The sequence below is a fragment of the Typopeltis vanoorti genome, chromosome 15, assembly GCF_054136105.1.
Source record: "Typopeltis vanoorti isolate ZY-2024b chromosome 15, IOZ_Tvanoo_1.0, whole genome shotgun sequence".
Lineage (NCBI taxonomy): Eukaryota > Metazoa > Arthropoda > Arachnida > Uropygi > Thelyphonidae > Typopeltis > Typopeltis vanoorti.
The window spans coordinates 1,455,122-1,471,992 of NC_143563.1; the positions used below are offsets into that span (position 1 = coordinate 1,455,122).

At 39.1% G+C, this 16,871-nt stretch overlaps 1 protein-coding gene across 1 annotated transcript in view; it reads right to left on the bottom strand.

Annotated features, from left to right (window-relative positions):
* The window catches only part of LOC150098301 (clotting factor B-like), a 37,079-nt gene extending 28,404 nt beyond the window's left edge, over positions 1 to 8,675 (bottom strand). Inside the window, exons 1-3 of the mRNA XM_090405126.1 lie at positions 8,597 to 8,675; positions 8,205 to 8,453; positions 6,342 to 6,434 (exon numbers count right to left, since the gene is read on the bottom strand). Of these exons, the coding sequence (XP_090261252.1) occupies positions 6,342 to 6,434; positions 8,205 to 8,453; positions 8,597 to 8,675 (421 nt within the window). The remainder of the gene's footprint in view (positions 1 to 6,341; positions 6,435 to 8,204; positions 8,454 to 8,596) is intronic.
* Positions 8,676 to 16,871: the final 8,196 nt, after the last annotated feature.

Genomic DNA, 16,871 nt, shown 5'->3' on the forward strand with positions numbered 1-16,871 from the left:
TCTACCTTTTCTGGATTTAAAAAATAAAAAAATAAAATAAAAAAAAATAATCGAAAACATTCTAGCAATCAATCGTCCTTGAGATTAAGTTCCTCAAGAAATTTCCATGCCATCTTTATTCTTCATCAAACAGAAAGCAAAGTCTTGCTTCCCCAGCACTCGCTAATGCAATCATTCATTCCTCTTTCTTTGACAGCTTTTCTTATCCGAGAGTATTTTCGCGACATCTGCGCACATTTTCATTCTAACCACGCGTCTTCTCCATTTTTAAACATCCAAATTTGTCTTGGGTGCTTCCAGTTTTCTCATGTACCGCGTTCGCTCTGTTCAATAACCCCCAAATCTTAGATCCCCCTTTCTGCAAGAATCATCTTCCTTGACTGCATTCTCCGTAACTAATGAGGCCCCTGGACTGTAATGCCCACGCAGCCACTCGAGAAGTAACCGACGCCAACTCGTAAACTATAATGAACTCATCGCTTCGTCAAGCTGAAACTTTCATCATCTTTGGGAGCATCCAAATTAGAAAGTGCCGATTGGATCCTCAACAATACCCTCCTGAAAGATTCAGATAATAAACACTCAGACTTTAATAACTAAATTCACTCATTCGATAGGAAATACAGAACCAACGAAAACATGGTGGCCTCATCTAAAATCACGAATAAAATCCTTCACGAAGATCTACAGTCACTAGAAAAATCCAAAGAGAAATCTCAGCATCCGATAACTTGAAGAACAGTTGAAGTATCTCCCACAAGAAAGCCCTGAATATAATTCAGCCCCCACCCAAGTCATGCAAAGACACTTAGAGTTATCGGCAAAAGTGCCCTACTCTTAGCTGGCGGCATACACATATAAATCTTTCGGATTCACTCACGAAATATCTTTTCTTTTTGAAAAAAAAAAAAAATACCAGGCAGCAAACTGCATCTCCGCTATTAGACTACAAAGATGGCAGCAACACAGAAGATCCAAGTAAAATCACCTCTGAAATCCTAGAACACTACAAGAATACATACAGCTCTACAGGGACATCCCTTCACGCTATTCACGAAAGACTGAAAGAAAACCCATCGAAAAAAAATCCTAACACAGACATATAATATTTATTGTATTTATATTCAATACAAAACATACACACCAAGCGTATTTCTTTCCCGCTCATCGCCGCACCTGTATACACTAGCAATGATACATTAATTTAAAGCACGAACAACTTGGTCCTTTTAAATGAGCGCAAGATTTTTCGTTTTTAGCCTTTTTTTATGCTTCTTATCAATACCTTTGAAATTAAACTTATATGAATAAGTTTAATATATGAATATATAAATTAAACTTATATTCATTAAGCGCCGAAATATGCAGGACTCAAAATAAGATAAAAAAATATCTACTTAGTCTTAAACCATTTTACATTTGTTTTCATTATTTCACGGCCCCCCCCTCAAGAAAACTAACGGCAACCAAAGGGGCCGCAGCCCATAGTTTGGGAATCACAATTATACACACTAGCTATGGAACCTTTCTTTAAAAAGAATACACAACACCATGGTCGCAGAACCACATAAAAAAATAAGCCTATGAGCATATGCTGATGACGTCACCATAATGACGAAGAAATGACAGTAACCGATGAAGCACCCAGGTTATATCCACGAGCCTCAGGGGCCAAATTAAATTCCTCAAAAACCACTGGCTTGTGGTCAGGCAAATGGAAGGCTTGAAATGATTCGCCGATTGTATGTACCGTTCAAATGAAAGGCAAACATACTTCAGTGTTCACCTTGGCAACACCAAAACATATAACACATTGAACTGGGCGACACAGCTCTACAAAAGATTTAAACAGGTGCTAGTAAAATGGAACAGCATTCGTTCAATGTCTTCACTTAGAGGAAGAGTCCTAATAATCAACCAGATGGCTGCTAGTGTGCGATGGAATACCCTCAAGGTACTGGCACCGCCTGAAGACTTTCTCCATCACATTCAACAGGCAAGCAAACGTTTCCTCTGGAAAAATGGACAACTTATTCTGTACTCTGCAAGCCACTCAATAAGGAAGATTAAGGCCTGATGTCCCTTAAAAAGAAGATTAGATCCTTCAGGATAGTCTTTCTCCTAAAGACACTTCAGTCCAATCACAGTTATGTAACCAGCCTCGATTATGAAATCCTCCACCAGAGGACATACACTTTCCACAATCCTCCGAATGGCCAGTTCTGCGCTATCACCTCCTAAGGTACCCCATTTTTTACAGAGATTCTCTACAGCAGTGGAAAAATACAGAACTTCATCACTGACAAGATCAACAGAGTCAGTTAAGCACAGTTTTCTGTTCGAGAACAGTGCTTAAGTATAACTGGCCACCCTTTCTTTTCCCTACATGGAACTAGGCAGTAATCAGAATCATATGCGACCTTCTTATCCAGATCCTAATGTGGAAAACATTCACATGCCTACCACTGAAAAACCCAAAATATGAAAAGAAACATCAACAGATGCAAGCTACTATTATAAAATGCCTTTCCAGATATTGCTGCACCTCAGGGAATCCGTATTTCTTTTAGTAACTGTGGAGAGCCCGCCTTTCATCTTGTATCATCTAAGGCCTGTCTTCCAATTCTTCCTTCCAACACAAGAAAATATACCACTGCCTCATGTCAGGGCCTCCAACTTCGTCCTTCTATATTCATCCTTATCCCTCTCATCTACAAACCTACTAACCGACCACTCCGTTTTCAGTGGGATTTGCATATAAATCGAGGTGTAGCAAACCAGATTACGACATACAGTAGAGGCTATGGCATAACATCTTGCCAAATCGTACAAATTTCAACTTAGAGAATCGGATATGTGTGTTTCTTCTGCGAAGTTTCAGGAACCTTGACACACATATCTAACCTGTCCTGCAAAAAAGGCGATGAACACCTATGCCTTGAATACTGCCTCTAGTACTTGAACTACACACACACATACATACAGCCAAGAAGACCACTGGAATTTAGTTCATACAGCAGAGAACAGATACAGAATATGTAATTTCCTTTTCATCTGCGCCAAGGCCGTCATCTACAGCAGCGCTTCCCAAACTGTGAGCCGCTGCCCCCTTGGGGGCCGTTAATTTTGTTGAGGGAGCCGTGAAATAATGAAAAGAAATTTAAAATGTTTTAAGACTAAATAGATATTTTTTATCTTAAAAGAAACGTATTCAATTTTTATTATTTATTATTTCTCTTCTGTTATTTTTATATTTTAAAGGAAAAAATCACACATCGGTGTTGGTTCACAAATTTTGTTTCCTGCATATTTCGGGGCTTAATGAATGTTAGTAAATATACGCTTATTCATATAAGTTTAATTTCAAAGGTATTGATAAAAAGCACAAAAAAAGCTTACAAACGCAAAATCTTGCGCTCCTTTAAAACGGCCAAGTTTTTCTTGCTTTAAGTTAAAGTTTCGTTGCTGATGTACACAAGTGCGGGCGATGCGCTGGAAAGAAATACGCTTGGTGTGTATCTTTCGTATTGAATATAAATACAATAAATATTACAATAATATATGTTTGTGTACGGATTTTGTTTTTCGATCGGGGCAGTGAAATCTTTTCATTTTTCCAAAGTGGGGCTTAACATCCATAAGTTTGGGAAGAACTGACAGTTCTACAAGAACCGTCGCGAAATTCATAGAAGAGTGGAATCCTACTGGTACCCTGTTCTGGATTGCCTACGAAAAAACACTTTAACTGAAAGGTAACTAAGAGTGATGCTGAACTGTATTGTTGACTATTGCATATATATATATATATATATATATATATATATATATATATATATGTAATAAAGTTTTTAACATGGGGATATTGTATATTAGGATAACCAAGCAATTTTATATGCTTTGTTATTTTAACTCCTAATCCCAAGTATGCAAACAGTTAAGCTTGCGCCTGAAACAAAGTTCAAGTCAAAAGATGGTGCAATACCAGGGCAACTCATTGTAAAGGTGGGTAAAGCTCTGATCACTATTCTTAGTATTTTCCCATAATTTATAGCACATCTCACTAGAAGATGTATATACTGCAATGCATTATGGGTGGGGTCACTACCCAGACCGGTTTCAACCTTTTTTGAGGTCTCCTCAGTGAGTAGCTTGACCCTAAATACCAGGGTTATAGTAATACGGAGCCTTATCAACTTTACCTATAGAAGTTGCAACAAGATGTATTAATTTTTAATAAAAATCTCCGGATGAGATATAGATGTAATAAAGTTTTTAAATTGAGGATATTGTATATTAGGAGTTAAAATAACCAAGTTTAAAAAATAACTTGGTTATCCTATTATATATATGTCTTTTGTAGGAAGCTTAAGATTCGAGTGAAATCAGTGACATTAAAAGGGAAGAATGCACTTGAGCTGTTTTCATTAAAAAATCAAGACGTATCTATTTAAAGCGATTAGCTGCTACTTAAACAGTTCAGGATTCCTTTTAAAGATAAATCTTTTTTTTTCTTTTTCAGCGAATCTTTGCAACTTTTGTGTTTATGCTGAACTCGTCCCTAAGAAGAGATCATTCAAACTGTAGTGCGTTAGCCATATGGAAAGAGAGAAAGGCGAAGAAACGGAAGAAAAGAATTGCTAACGCTGGAATTAAAGACCTTGAGACTGTACTCTTTACGAAGGGTTTAAGAGAAGAGGGCGTTTCAAAAGAAAGCGATAAAAAGAATGAACGAAGAGGAAGAAAATGAATCGCCAATGAGTTTGGAGTTGAATTGTTGAATGAGTGTCGAACTCGTTTTCACAGATTTAGGAAGTAAGGAGTTAGGAAGGAATTATCGATGCTATTTCTCATGAGCATAACAACGGGCCACGTGCTTAGTAGCGTGTTCGACCTCCAAAATTGCCGAGTAATTCCGCTCATCTTGGCATTGACTCCGCCAGGCCACGGCAAGTGTCCGAAGGTGCACTGCACCAACTTGACAGAATCCCTTCCACAGGTCAGCGACCGAGTGACGAACTGAAATGATGCGTTCCACTTGAATCCGCAAATGTTTGATGGGATTCAAATCAGAAGAATTAAGTTGTTAGTGGAACCACACTAGACGCTGGATCATCTATTAAACCACACTTGCACGATGCGAATCTTGTGAAGCGAGGCGATTTCTTTCTCCTTCAGGCTGCATTCTCATCGAGTTGGATTCCGAAACAATCTGCAGACACTCTGCAGCCCTCGCCTGGTTTCCTGCAGTCTAGCGATTCGTTGACAGTCTGTGTGGTGTTTAGGAGGGTGTTTGTTGAAAATGCAAAGAATGCAAAGCAATCTGTCTGCACAGAAATTTGGTGATGTCAAAAGTAACAACAGGAGATGTTTTGCGGAAATGAAACAGGAATGCGTTTTACTGGCACCGAAATTATCAATTTCTGAGAATCCCGTTGAAGAATGGAGTGGCGATCACAAATAAGATTGCATAAGGGGTTGGTATTCTGGAAACTTTGGCGGCTTGTGTAATAACAGAGGGATTGCCGTATGGGAAGAGGCGTGAAGTGCACTTTCATCAACTAAACTGTGGGTTGGATTATGCAGATGACATACAGAAGAAGGAAGAGAGCATTCGCAAGCAGTCATGCTCTTATAAATAACAAGAACGAGGATAAAAGAAACCACTTTTTATCTGGGATGAGTGATATTAGTCCCTGAGAAGTGGCGATATTCTCTTAGAAGCAGGTTTCCCAAATATAGCAAAATTAATAATCTTATCCCACCCGCTAAGCGGAACAAACCAAGACAAGCTTTTGTATTCATTTTCACGTTTTTGTACACGAAACAGCAAACAGGGAGCTCTGGATTCTTTTATTATATCATGCATCGCTAAATATTACCTTCAGCGGTACTGACAGGATTTTAAAGCCCTGATGAAAACCAATCAAGGCATCGTTTCTTTGGTTTTCTAGTCATAATTTAAGGATAATGCGGCATTCTCCAGGGGACGGCGTTTTACATAGAGGTAGACGGGTAAGAATACCCTGACACCTCTCCATAAAACCGCCAACACGATTGCAGCTAAAAATCCCTAACAAATCATGAGGTAAAAGCAGTTCGAACTCAAGTGTTTCACACCCAAGAACATCATCGAATTCGTCTGGGCCAGGAGGGTTCCTAAAATATTCATTTCGTTTCCGTAAAAATGGAAAAATAAAAGTGTTCAATGTAGACCTAAACTTTTATTTATCTTTCTATTATGGCTGTTTTCTTTAGTATACTTTAAAGTGTACGATATGTCAATAATGGAAATGCAATCCGAAATATACGCATAACAAAACTGGCAATCCAGGTCTACTCACCAGTACGCTTCACTCTTACGTAAAGTGGTCGAAACACCGCTGGTTGATATGAATCATCATCATCATCCGTTATTAATGGCCGAATTCCACAATCTACAAAAGAGAATATAGCCAATAATCAAATGAGGGATCTCTCTCTCTCTCTCTCTCTCTCTCGTACGCACGCACACACACACACACACACACACACACACACACACACACACACACACACACACACACACACACACACACACACACACACACACACACACACACACACACACACACACACACACACACACACACACACAGAAGAAGGTACTTGCATTTCACATCAGTGATTGAAATCACATCGTTTAGTTCTGCGCTTGCACAAAATGAAAATATTTGCCTTAAAGTAAACTGGGAGCAATTAACAATTAACTTTAGATATTACGTAGTACGACGTTAGATGTCGTACTACGTAATATCTAAAGAGAAAGAACAGATAGTTCTGAAATTAGTTTTTCATTGAACAGACAGCTCGGTTCAAATGATTCCCAAGTGGAAAATGCTTCTCAGAGCTGACTTGCGATGAAATGCAACACACGACAAGGCATCGCCATTGTAATCATCGAAAAAGATTGACAGAATGAGTTACTTAACAAAGAATCCTGGGATGGATCTAAGCTCCGGTTAAACAAAAGAATTCTTCGAAAAAAAACTTTGTGATCTTAATTCATTTTAGAAATTATGGAATTTACAACCTTTATAAATAACTGTTTTAATATCCCGACGTTTTGACTTTCATAATAAATGATCATCTGGAGTATATACAAGTATATAAGGACAAGCTGAGTTACATTTCACACAGTAAGTCAAAAAAAACAAGGATTTCATCAACGGGTAGTGTACTGGCATGACATCTAGTGGAAAAAAATATTCAGATAAAATTAAAAAATTAATTAACTATTTAGAAACTACATGAAAGCTAAATTCTATTTAAGATAAGATAAGAGAAACATTCTTTCTTATAGAAGTTTTCTTACACTTACAATGACGTCCTATTTTTAACATGACAAGTGTTATATTAGATTTAAGATTCTGGATTATCTACAGTCCTGTTTATAGTTAACTCTTAGAGAGAAAGGCTCGGTGGGTCGAATATGTGCCTGCCATATGCTTGGGATTTTTAAACCATCATGATTGTTCAGATTGGGGTAGTTGATAAGAATCTCACAGGCTTCCTTAAATTTGCATTCACATCATGTTTTGGTGATGTAAACAACTGGTGCTTTTCCAGTCAATTTTATGTAAAGTGTTCAGGGCATGAGCAGAAACGGAACCCTTTTCATAGAATTGATGCAATGCAAACAAACTGGTTCATCACAATCATGATGGTCTAAAAATCCCAAGCATATAGAAGGCACATATTCGAACCACGGAACCTTCCTTCCTAAGAGCTAACTATAAACAGGACTGTAGATAATCCAGAATCTTAAATCTAATATAACACTTGTCATGTTAAAAATAGGACATCATTGTTACTTTGAGAAAACTATCTATAAGAAAGAATGTTTCTCTTATCTTATCTTAAATAGAATTTAGCTTTGATGTAGTTTCTAAATATTAATTTTTTTTTAATTTTAGCTGTAATTTTTACATTTTAATTTCCCTAGAGGTCGTGCCTGTCGAATAACCGTTGATCAAATCATTTATCATGCTGTGTGAAATGTAACTCAGCTTGTCCTTGTATATACTTCAATATGAAGGTCGAAACGTCAGGAAATTAAAATGGTTATTAATATCACGGGTGTAAAGTCCATAATTTCTAAAATGAATGCTGATCACCGAGCAACACTAAAAAAAGGATTCGTACTCTTGAGCAAGATTCATGCTTACCTGCGAGCCTCAAATTTGGCGCCGAAATCAAGCGTGAAGAAACGGATGCACAGCACACGAAAGGAATATTTCCGTGCCAGTTGCAAGGGGGTTCTCCGCAGTTCGGTGTCCATCCGGAACACTCTGTGACCATTTTACATACTCCGGCTGAACCATTGATGGTAGTACAAGGTCCATGTGGATCTTTGTCCTGTAATACTAACCATGCAGAGGACCTGACACTTCTTAATGGAAGTTTGCCTCGTGAACCTGAAAGATGCAGAACAACTTGTTACTCTACAAATAAATTAAAAAAGAAAAAAGAATAAATTAAAAACAGATTTAGTGCAATGTTTCGTTTTTACTGACACAAATACAGCAAAACAACAGAAAAAAAATAAAATGTGACATACCGCGTGGAACAAGGACGGTAGCTAAGCAGCAGGAGGTTGTTACTGCTGAGGTCAGTAAAAGCATCCACGCGGGGTTCATCTCTAAAAAGAAAATTCAACATGAGTTTCGACAGTGACTGCAAAGACTTTGTAATCAAAACATTTTTATAGCTTTTGGGATGATGTTTGCAAGCTACGTCAGAAGCGAATCATTTTTCAAAATGAGATTGCACTTTTCTTATTTAGGATGGTTAGCTCAATCAGTTAATGATGCGTCTAACTTAAGCAGCAGCTTTCATTTTTTGATTGATAACAAAAACTGCATCCTTTATGTGCATCTTCCATTCTCCAATCAGAGCAAGGAACTGCAGGTCAGAGTGGCTTCTTTGATGTCTGCTCGCAAATAAAGTAGAGGAAGACAACAATCCAAAGATGGATATTAAGATTCCGCCATTGAATGTGTACTCATAGTAATTTGAAGGGGAAAGTTAGGACAGGATCGCTCTGAAAATGGAAGCAGTCTCATAAAACCTCTAAATAACACTCTTACGACATTCTCACAATATCCTTGTCTACTCGTGCCAGATATCCAAGAATCTTCTCCACAAGAAAGTGCGCTTCAAAATTCAGATATGACAGACTTCGTATAAGTCTGTCAGATGCGATCCTTGGATGTCTCTTTATTTCGAATGACAGGAGAAAAGCAGAACGGAAGGAGGTATTAGAAATACCTTCAAAGTTTCGATTTAAGTAAAAGAATTATTGCACGTCCATTGAACTCCAAAGTTTCAGCGAAAGTCGAATAAGCGATTGCTGACGGCAACATTCAAAAACGTAGCTGCTAACCACCCAACAAGTTTGTAGTCGTCCATCACATCGTTCAGTAGCAAAATATGTGTGTTTGACCCCTGAATAATCGGTTATTTTAATGCAGTTTTAATTCAAAGTCACTAATATTGTTCACTCATGATAAACTGGAAAAAAAAATGGAATTATGATCCCAAAGTGTTGGTTACAGAGCAGAGACGCTATCCATTTGACCAACACGGAACTGTTTAATAGCAGCGAGAATTGGTCGGGTTTAGCAAAATGCCCTTAGAACCAGAAGCTAATGGAAAAGAGGACGAGTCAAATACAGCTCTTGATGCAATGAGTGCAGATTTTATTATTATTATTATTATTATTATTATTATTATTATTATTATTATTATAACTAAGACGGACCTCCAAGGAGTCAGAGACTCATCGAGAGAGACCACATTCTACACGCACTAGCTATCATACTTATTCTTTTATTCATTCACACTGCTTGCATTCAAATCATCCAATGACAATCCATTCCAATCACGCACCACCTTCTGAGAGAAAAATCTTGCCCATGTAACCTTCTTAGCGGCATTCATTCTAGGCTCTCTTCCTTTCCCCAACCTGTATAAAATGAAAAATTCCATCAATATGAAAAATCCTGTATGAACTTACAGAAATCTGAAAGTCTCAATCATATCACCCTCTCTTTCTTCTGTTTTCTAATGTCTGCAGTCTACAAATTCTCAATCTGTCCTCATAATCAGTATTCCACAATCCTGATATCATTTTTAACACTCTCCTTTTCACACTCTCTCCAATATATCAGAATCACAACTGAAACCAGGAGACCAGACCTGCGTACATTAGTCCAAGTGAGGTCTTATCATGGCCTTGTAAAGAAGCAAAATAACATCCTTATCTTTATATGTGAAAGTTCGTTTCAGTATCGCAATTATCTTTTGAGTTGTAATTGCAATCTTTGCTACATGGCCTCTAAACTTCATCGTCCTATCTACTACCACTCCAAGATCCCTAACCTCATCACTTTTTTTCCTTCTCGCCTAATCCCACCAATATAATACGACATTGGATAGGTAATCATGCCGAAGTGAATGACTTTACATTTATTGACACTGAACTGACACCCATTTTCCCATGCCCACAATTCCAGCCTGTTCAAATCATTCTGCAAAGACTGCATATCAGAAGCATTCTTGATTACCCTCCTTATATTTGCATCATCAACAAATAGCTGTATGTCGCTTGTCAAATCCTTCCCAATATCATTAATGTGCAAATTGAATAACAGTGGACCGAGCACTGATCCTTGTGTTACACCACTTGTTTTTTTTTATTTGTAATTTTAATTTAATTTTTTTATTTTATTTTTTATTTTTATTTTTAAATCTTTGTACTGGGTATAGGCAGTACTACCCTTACACTTACATCACGTTCAGACTTGATATAGGCCTAAGCCTTTAAAAGTGTTTCACCCTATGCCTGTTCTAGTTATCATTGTAGTCATTCTCTGGTGGCAACGCCATGCCACCAGTGTGCCCTGTAGGGCCCTCAAGGAAAGAACTTTTATATCCTTCTGCGTAAGCCACAGCTGTTATAAGTCCTTATAGCTATCTCCACGCCATACGCCATGTAAACAGATGGTGGAGCGGGTAAACCTCGGAGTTGCCCTATGCTCCTCCCGTATCTTACTAACTAGATACTGGTTATTCTTATAATAGTTTACCTTATTATTATGGCTATGGGCTAGTGGGCGCCCTGTTCCCACCACCTGGGCATCAACTAGCCAAACGTCACCATCTCTTTTAATCACTAAGTCTGGCTTACGCAAACGCGCTGAGGTCCTATAATGTGGTTCCACCGCAGTCTCCCAAACTTTGTTCTTAAAGAGGTTGTTCAGAATGGGGACCACGGCGTCATGCCTCCTCACGCGGACCCCATGGGTTCGGAAGCAACACTCGGCTATATGAGACAATGTCTCACTGTAGTGACAGGCAACCTTTACAGTTGGAGTCGTCAGTACCCCATCGAGCTGCTCGGGTTCGAGTAGGCAGGGCATTGGTCCTCGTCCTGATAAGGTCAATATACTCGAACCCAGGGAGGAGTCTGATGCCATCCCTTACCCAATCATGCTGGGGAGGCACCAGATATGACTCTTTTAAAGGAGCACCATCTACAGAACAGTGCAACAGAGATGCCCATCTCTTGAGTTCTGGGGTGCTGACTCGATTAAAGTACCTTGATAATGGGACCAGCCTTTAGCCCACCTGAAGTCTTCTTGTACTAATGGGCTATAGAAAACCTCTCTGCAGATGGGGCAAGAAGATAGTTCTAACTGCGCGATTCTTGACAGCCGCGGGCGTGGGATCAGCCATCTAAGTGATGGAAACCCAAGCCCACCATCCTTCACCCTCGCGTGGAAATATGCAGTAGGAGTGTCATAGTCGGAGCCATGATCTCACTGCTGAACGGATAGCCCTGTCCATTCGGTAAAGTATCGAGATATATGTCCTACCAAGCACCAACTTGTGGTAAAAGCGAGGTAGGAGATAGTAGGAAAGGAGAAACAGTCTTTGCTGGGGCTTGAGAGGAGCTTTCCTCAAAGAAGCGATCCCAGCCTCTAGGATAGAAGGGACAGAAGACCTTTCCTCTGGGGTGAACATGATTCCGAGGTATCTCCATTCTTCCAGGATGGTGAAATCATGCAACGGCCTCCGGTGCATGGCAGGGAAAGCTCTATAGTTTCGACCTTAAGCTGCTTGTCACGACCAGAGGGGACAAGTGCTAAAGAGCATGACTTCTCTACATTAATACAAAATAAGTCAACTGCCCGGTCAAGGAGTTCCTGCTAGCCTATCTTAGTACAGGCTATGAGAATTAGTTAGTCTGCAAAGGCATTAAAGGAAGAAGCGCCTAGAGAGTAGCCTACATGGCTAGGAAGAGAGTGAATAAACTCATGTATGAAGCAGTTAAAGAAAAGGGGTGACAGAGGATCACCCTGGCGAATGCCCCGGGAATAGAAGTTGCACGGGACCCTATAGTGATAGTGAAGGAGCGACCCAAGTATAGCTCCCTAACATAGGAAAGAAAAGGGTTCTGGACATCCAGCAATAGACAGTGCTCGAAGGAGAGCAGGAAGGGAGACTGTGCAGACTCACATTTCCCGTATACCACTTTTTGATATCTGTCAGTCACCTATTCTCTTATCCATGAGAATAGGTGACTGATTTGGGTTATACAATATCTGATATTGTATAACCCAAAACCATTTTCTCCAATATATGCAGCAGTCTGCCATGCTGTATTCTGTCAAAAGCCTTAGCAAAATCCAAAATTATGATGGTGTATCCATTTCCCTTGTGTAGTTCAATGGTAATATTAGCACTCAGTTGCAGACACGCGATCACAAATATTAACAGCAAATATTGGCGGCCCCTATGCCCCTTCTAGCTACGCCTCTGCTGAATTTTCCTTCCCGAAATCATCCACACAAGACCAGTTAAGAGAAGACTTCCTGAATATTTCTCGAGACCAAAAGCAACACAACATCTTTCAGACCCAGTTACGGAGGCACTTTACATTTTAGAAATATTATCCCGACACACACACACACACACACACACACACACACACATACACATCAGAACACATTCTGTTAACGCAAGTAAATTATATATCCGACTCACCTGTCAGCAGTGTGCAAAGCTCTCTCTCTTTCGTTCTCTCGCCCAGCAACGATGGATTTCTGCTGTGATTGCACGTGCGAGAAGCACTTTAAGAGTGAAGCACTGCGAACCGAAGTTTCTGTCACGAGACCTGGAATTTCCGTCAGATGTGAAATGGCTTTTTGTCACGTGTCCTCAATAAACGGAGGGATGACTCGGACGCAACAAGCGAGAAACATACACAAACACTCCGCTAGTTAGCCTTGTCTGTGTGTGTGTGTGTGTAAGAAGACTGAAAGCGCCAAAGCTATGCACGAGGTGATTTTCTGCTGGGGCTGATTACCTTCAAGCCATCGTGCGGTCACGTGAGGTCTCTTTTCTAACCAGTTTTCATGACAACAAAATTTCACGTGAGGGGAACCACTCTCGGTTCATTCGCTTCAGGCGATTATTTAATCACTCGAAAGAATGAGAAAAAGGAATTCGATTCGGATTATGGAATTCTCGGCGAACAGCGTTTATCACATGACGAAGTTGAAGCGACACATTTTACTGCAGATGACGTCTTTAAGTGTTTTTGTTTTCCTTTATCTTTATTTTTTAATTTTTAGATTGCTATCCAAACGAAGAACTTCACTGCTTATGGAAAATGTCGTCAGGCATTTCAGTGGGTCATAAAAAAAAAGCCAAAAATGTTTTTTTTTAAACCGAAAGAGGAACAAAAGGGGAACGGAGTTAATTGTCGTAAACAAACTTTGAATGTCTGCAGCAACCTCATCTCAAGCTACAATTTTAGACTAATGAAAGGCGTCTTTACGATTTCCCCTGCTGCTTTTCCATCTAGAAAATCTGCTTTAGTTCTTTGAGTTAATGATCATGTGCTTAAGCGGCCTAAGATTATTGGAAATGACATCACCGTAGTTTTAAATGCAAGCAGAAACACGCTCTTTTCATATTTGCAGTTCCGAATCGAAGGAGAAGAGGTTCTAATTCTGTTTGGAAACCATCTCACATTGCCTCACCTTTGTAACATCCAAGAGGAAAGATGCTCGCTAGTGTGATGGCACAACAACGGAACAGGAAGACCTTCCCACCGGTCTGTTGATTTGTTTTTCCTGCAAATTTTCCATTGATGAAGTGAAAATATTACTGGCACTTCCTTTCCCTTCCTGCAAAGTTACAAATCGGTTCCCTTGAAGTAAACCTCATCCAAATACGAGAAAAACCAAAAACGTAATTTTTAATTTGTGAACTTCCCCTGCAAGAAAGACGGGAATTCAAACTGCTTTGATCGGGAAGCGAACGTTAAAATTAACTCGGGATTGTCAAGTTACTGTAACTTAACTTTCAACCCACGTGTCTGATGTAATAAGAAAAATACAGTTTATTTTAAATCGAAGTTAATTTTGTATTGAACGAATTAATACAGATGTTAACTGTTAATAAGTAAGGTTTTTGAAAATGTTAATAAATGCACTTAGTTGAAAGTATTTTCACTTAGATGCACATACAAGTCCTTAACTTTCCAGAAATCAATGGTTTCCGTATAGACACGCGACAGCTAATCCTAATCCTCTTTAACTCCCTGCGCATAATTTGATTCATGTGTCACCATAGTTTGGTGACACATGAATCAAGAACGGACTTCATTAAATGCCTCAGTCAATTGATACACACAGGAAGTTCTGTTTGTCCGTACAATCTTCTCAGATGAGGCAATCTCGTTCTTGACCAATTATCTCAAGACCACAGTTACGCTTTATAGACAAGCAAAGTGGGTTATTTTTCCACTGATTGAACACGCCGTATATCTCACCTGTACAGAAACCAGTCAGCTCAGCTGTTTTCGAAATCCTGGCTCAAACCGGACGGAAACCCGTAATAATCTCTTTATTGAACTCCGAAAGATCTTCTGTTTTTCGCACTGTGATCACACCGTTGACGATGACCATTCAGCAGCATTTTTAAATAGCTGGCTGCGACCAACTGTTCCGAATATTCGCTGCGTGAGTGATGTTTACGTATATCTGCATAAAGGGTTCTGATTGAGTGCCGTATGTATTCGTCTATTGGTTACCGCAGTTCTTAGAAAGAGAGAACGAATGTGTAGACATCGATGAGATTCTTCATATAAACCACAAAACAAAAGAAAATAAAAGAAATGATGCATAAACTCTGCGAACAAGAAACCTGAACGTAGAAACTTACACCAAGAGGTGAGAAATTCTTCATCCCCTTCTACCAATAAGAAATGAAGATAAACCAAACAAATAAAAATAGCGTCATAATAAGCAAAGAAAATCTGAGATGAAACACATGTCAGTTCTTACGACAACGGAATGAATTAAGAAATTTACAAGAGCAAAGTGAGGCGAAATATGCACGAAATTATGCTGCTTCTAGGGTCAGAGTGTGTTTATAATGAAAAGCAATTCATAAAACCATCTGATAATAAAAAAAGGGAACCAAATACTCAGGAAGCACAAGACTGGCAATATTTTTTCTTGGCTAACATCGTTTTTATTGATTGGTGGGATCGTTGTTGCTGGTTTGAGGCTCTTAGAATGTCAGAGAGAAAGTAAGTTCCAATCTCAGCCATTCAAACAATATCCTCTTCTTTACGCTGATATCCACCGACGAAAGGTATTAATATGTCCTAAAGCACATATTAATACAGCGCATGGGCTAACGGTGAGGCAATTGATAAACCAATCGATGGAAGTTTTCAGATCACTCCAGTCGATCAGGGTGGTCTCCAACCAGGCATTGAAATTCATTCCCTCCCTAAAGACATCACAAAAATGTGTGGTGGGATTCGAAGCTGCAGTTTCTTCATTGGCAATTGGAGATGCTACCCCATTGGTCAGTCAGGCAACAAATTGTTCCGCACTTCGGTATTTAGTCGCGCTTTACATATGCATGAGGTGGAACTGAAATGAAGTGGGTCAAGCAACTGAAGAAAGAAGTAGTGTTTGAAATTATTTGAACGAAGGGATCCACAGCAGAGTCTTTAAGATTTCCTTTCTTCTCTGTCCGGTAAATAAAGAAAAAAAAACAACAACTTCTATTTGGATTTAGATTTGCAAATTTTAGTGGAAATTTGGTCGATCTCAAGAGACGAGAAAGATGAAGGAGAAAACAATGCCGTTCTGAACATCAGTCGCCATTCTGAAGTGTTTTGCATTTATTTATTTATTGATCATTCAGTTTACATCTTTATTTAATCATTTATTAAAATTTATATCTATTAAAGATATATATTATTAACAGCCTAAATTTATGCTGTTAATCCTAAATTGAGCCTTTTCTTTTTTCAGATTATTTCTGAGCTTAATTTTTCTTTCGTTAATGCATTTTACACTTTTCTGCAGTCGAAAGTTTTAAATTTGCAGAGAACGTCTGCCTTTATTGATTTCAAAAACGGGGGTGGGGGGAGTCAACCCTTCGTCTCAACTGTGGACATCAACACGTGTTTTATGACGAAAGTTCTTTGTTTATCAGGTTTTTGCACTTGTTCGGGTGCGACTTTCATTTGCTTTGATGTCATCGAAGGTCATCGCAGTAGAGACATTTAACCTTTAACCTGTGTCGCTCAAAGTAAAAACCCAAAGGAACAAGGAAATGGGACATCCAACACCGACAGGGTGCAGTAGTGTCATGTTCATTTTGCAACAGATCGCTTGAAACGGTGTTCGTGCTGGCAACAAACAGTAACAGCGCTCCCAATACGAGTTTTGAGGGAGGGGGGGGGATTACTAATAATTCAGTGGGTATAATGTCGGCTTATTTCTTCTCTGCACTGTTCC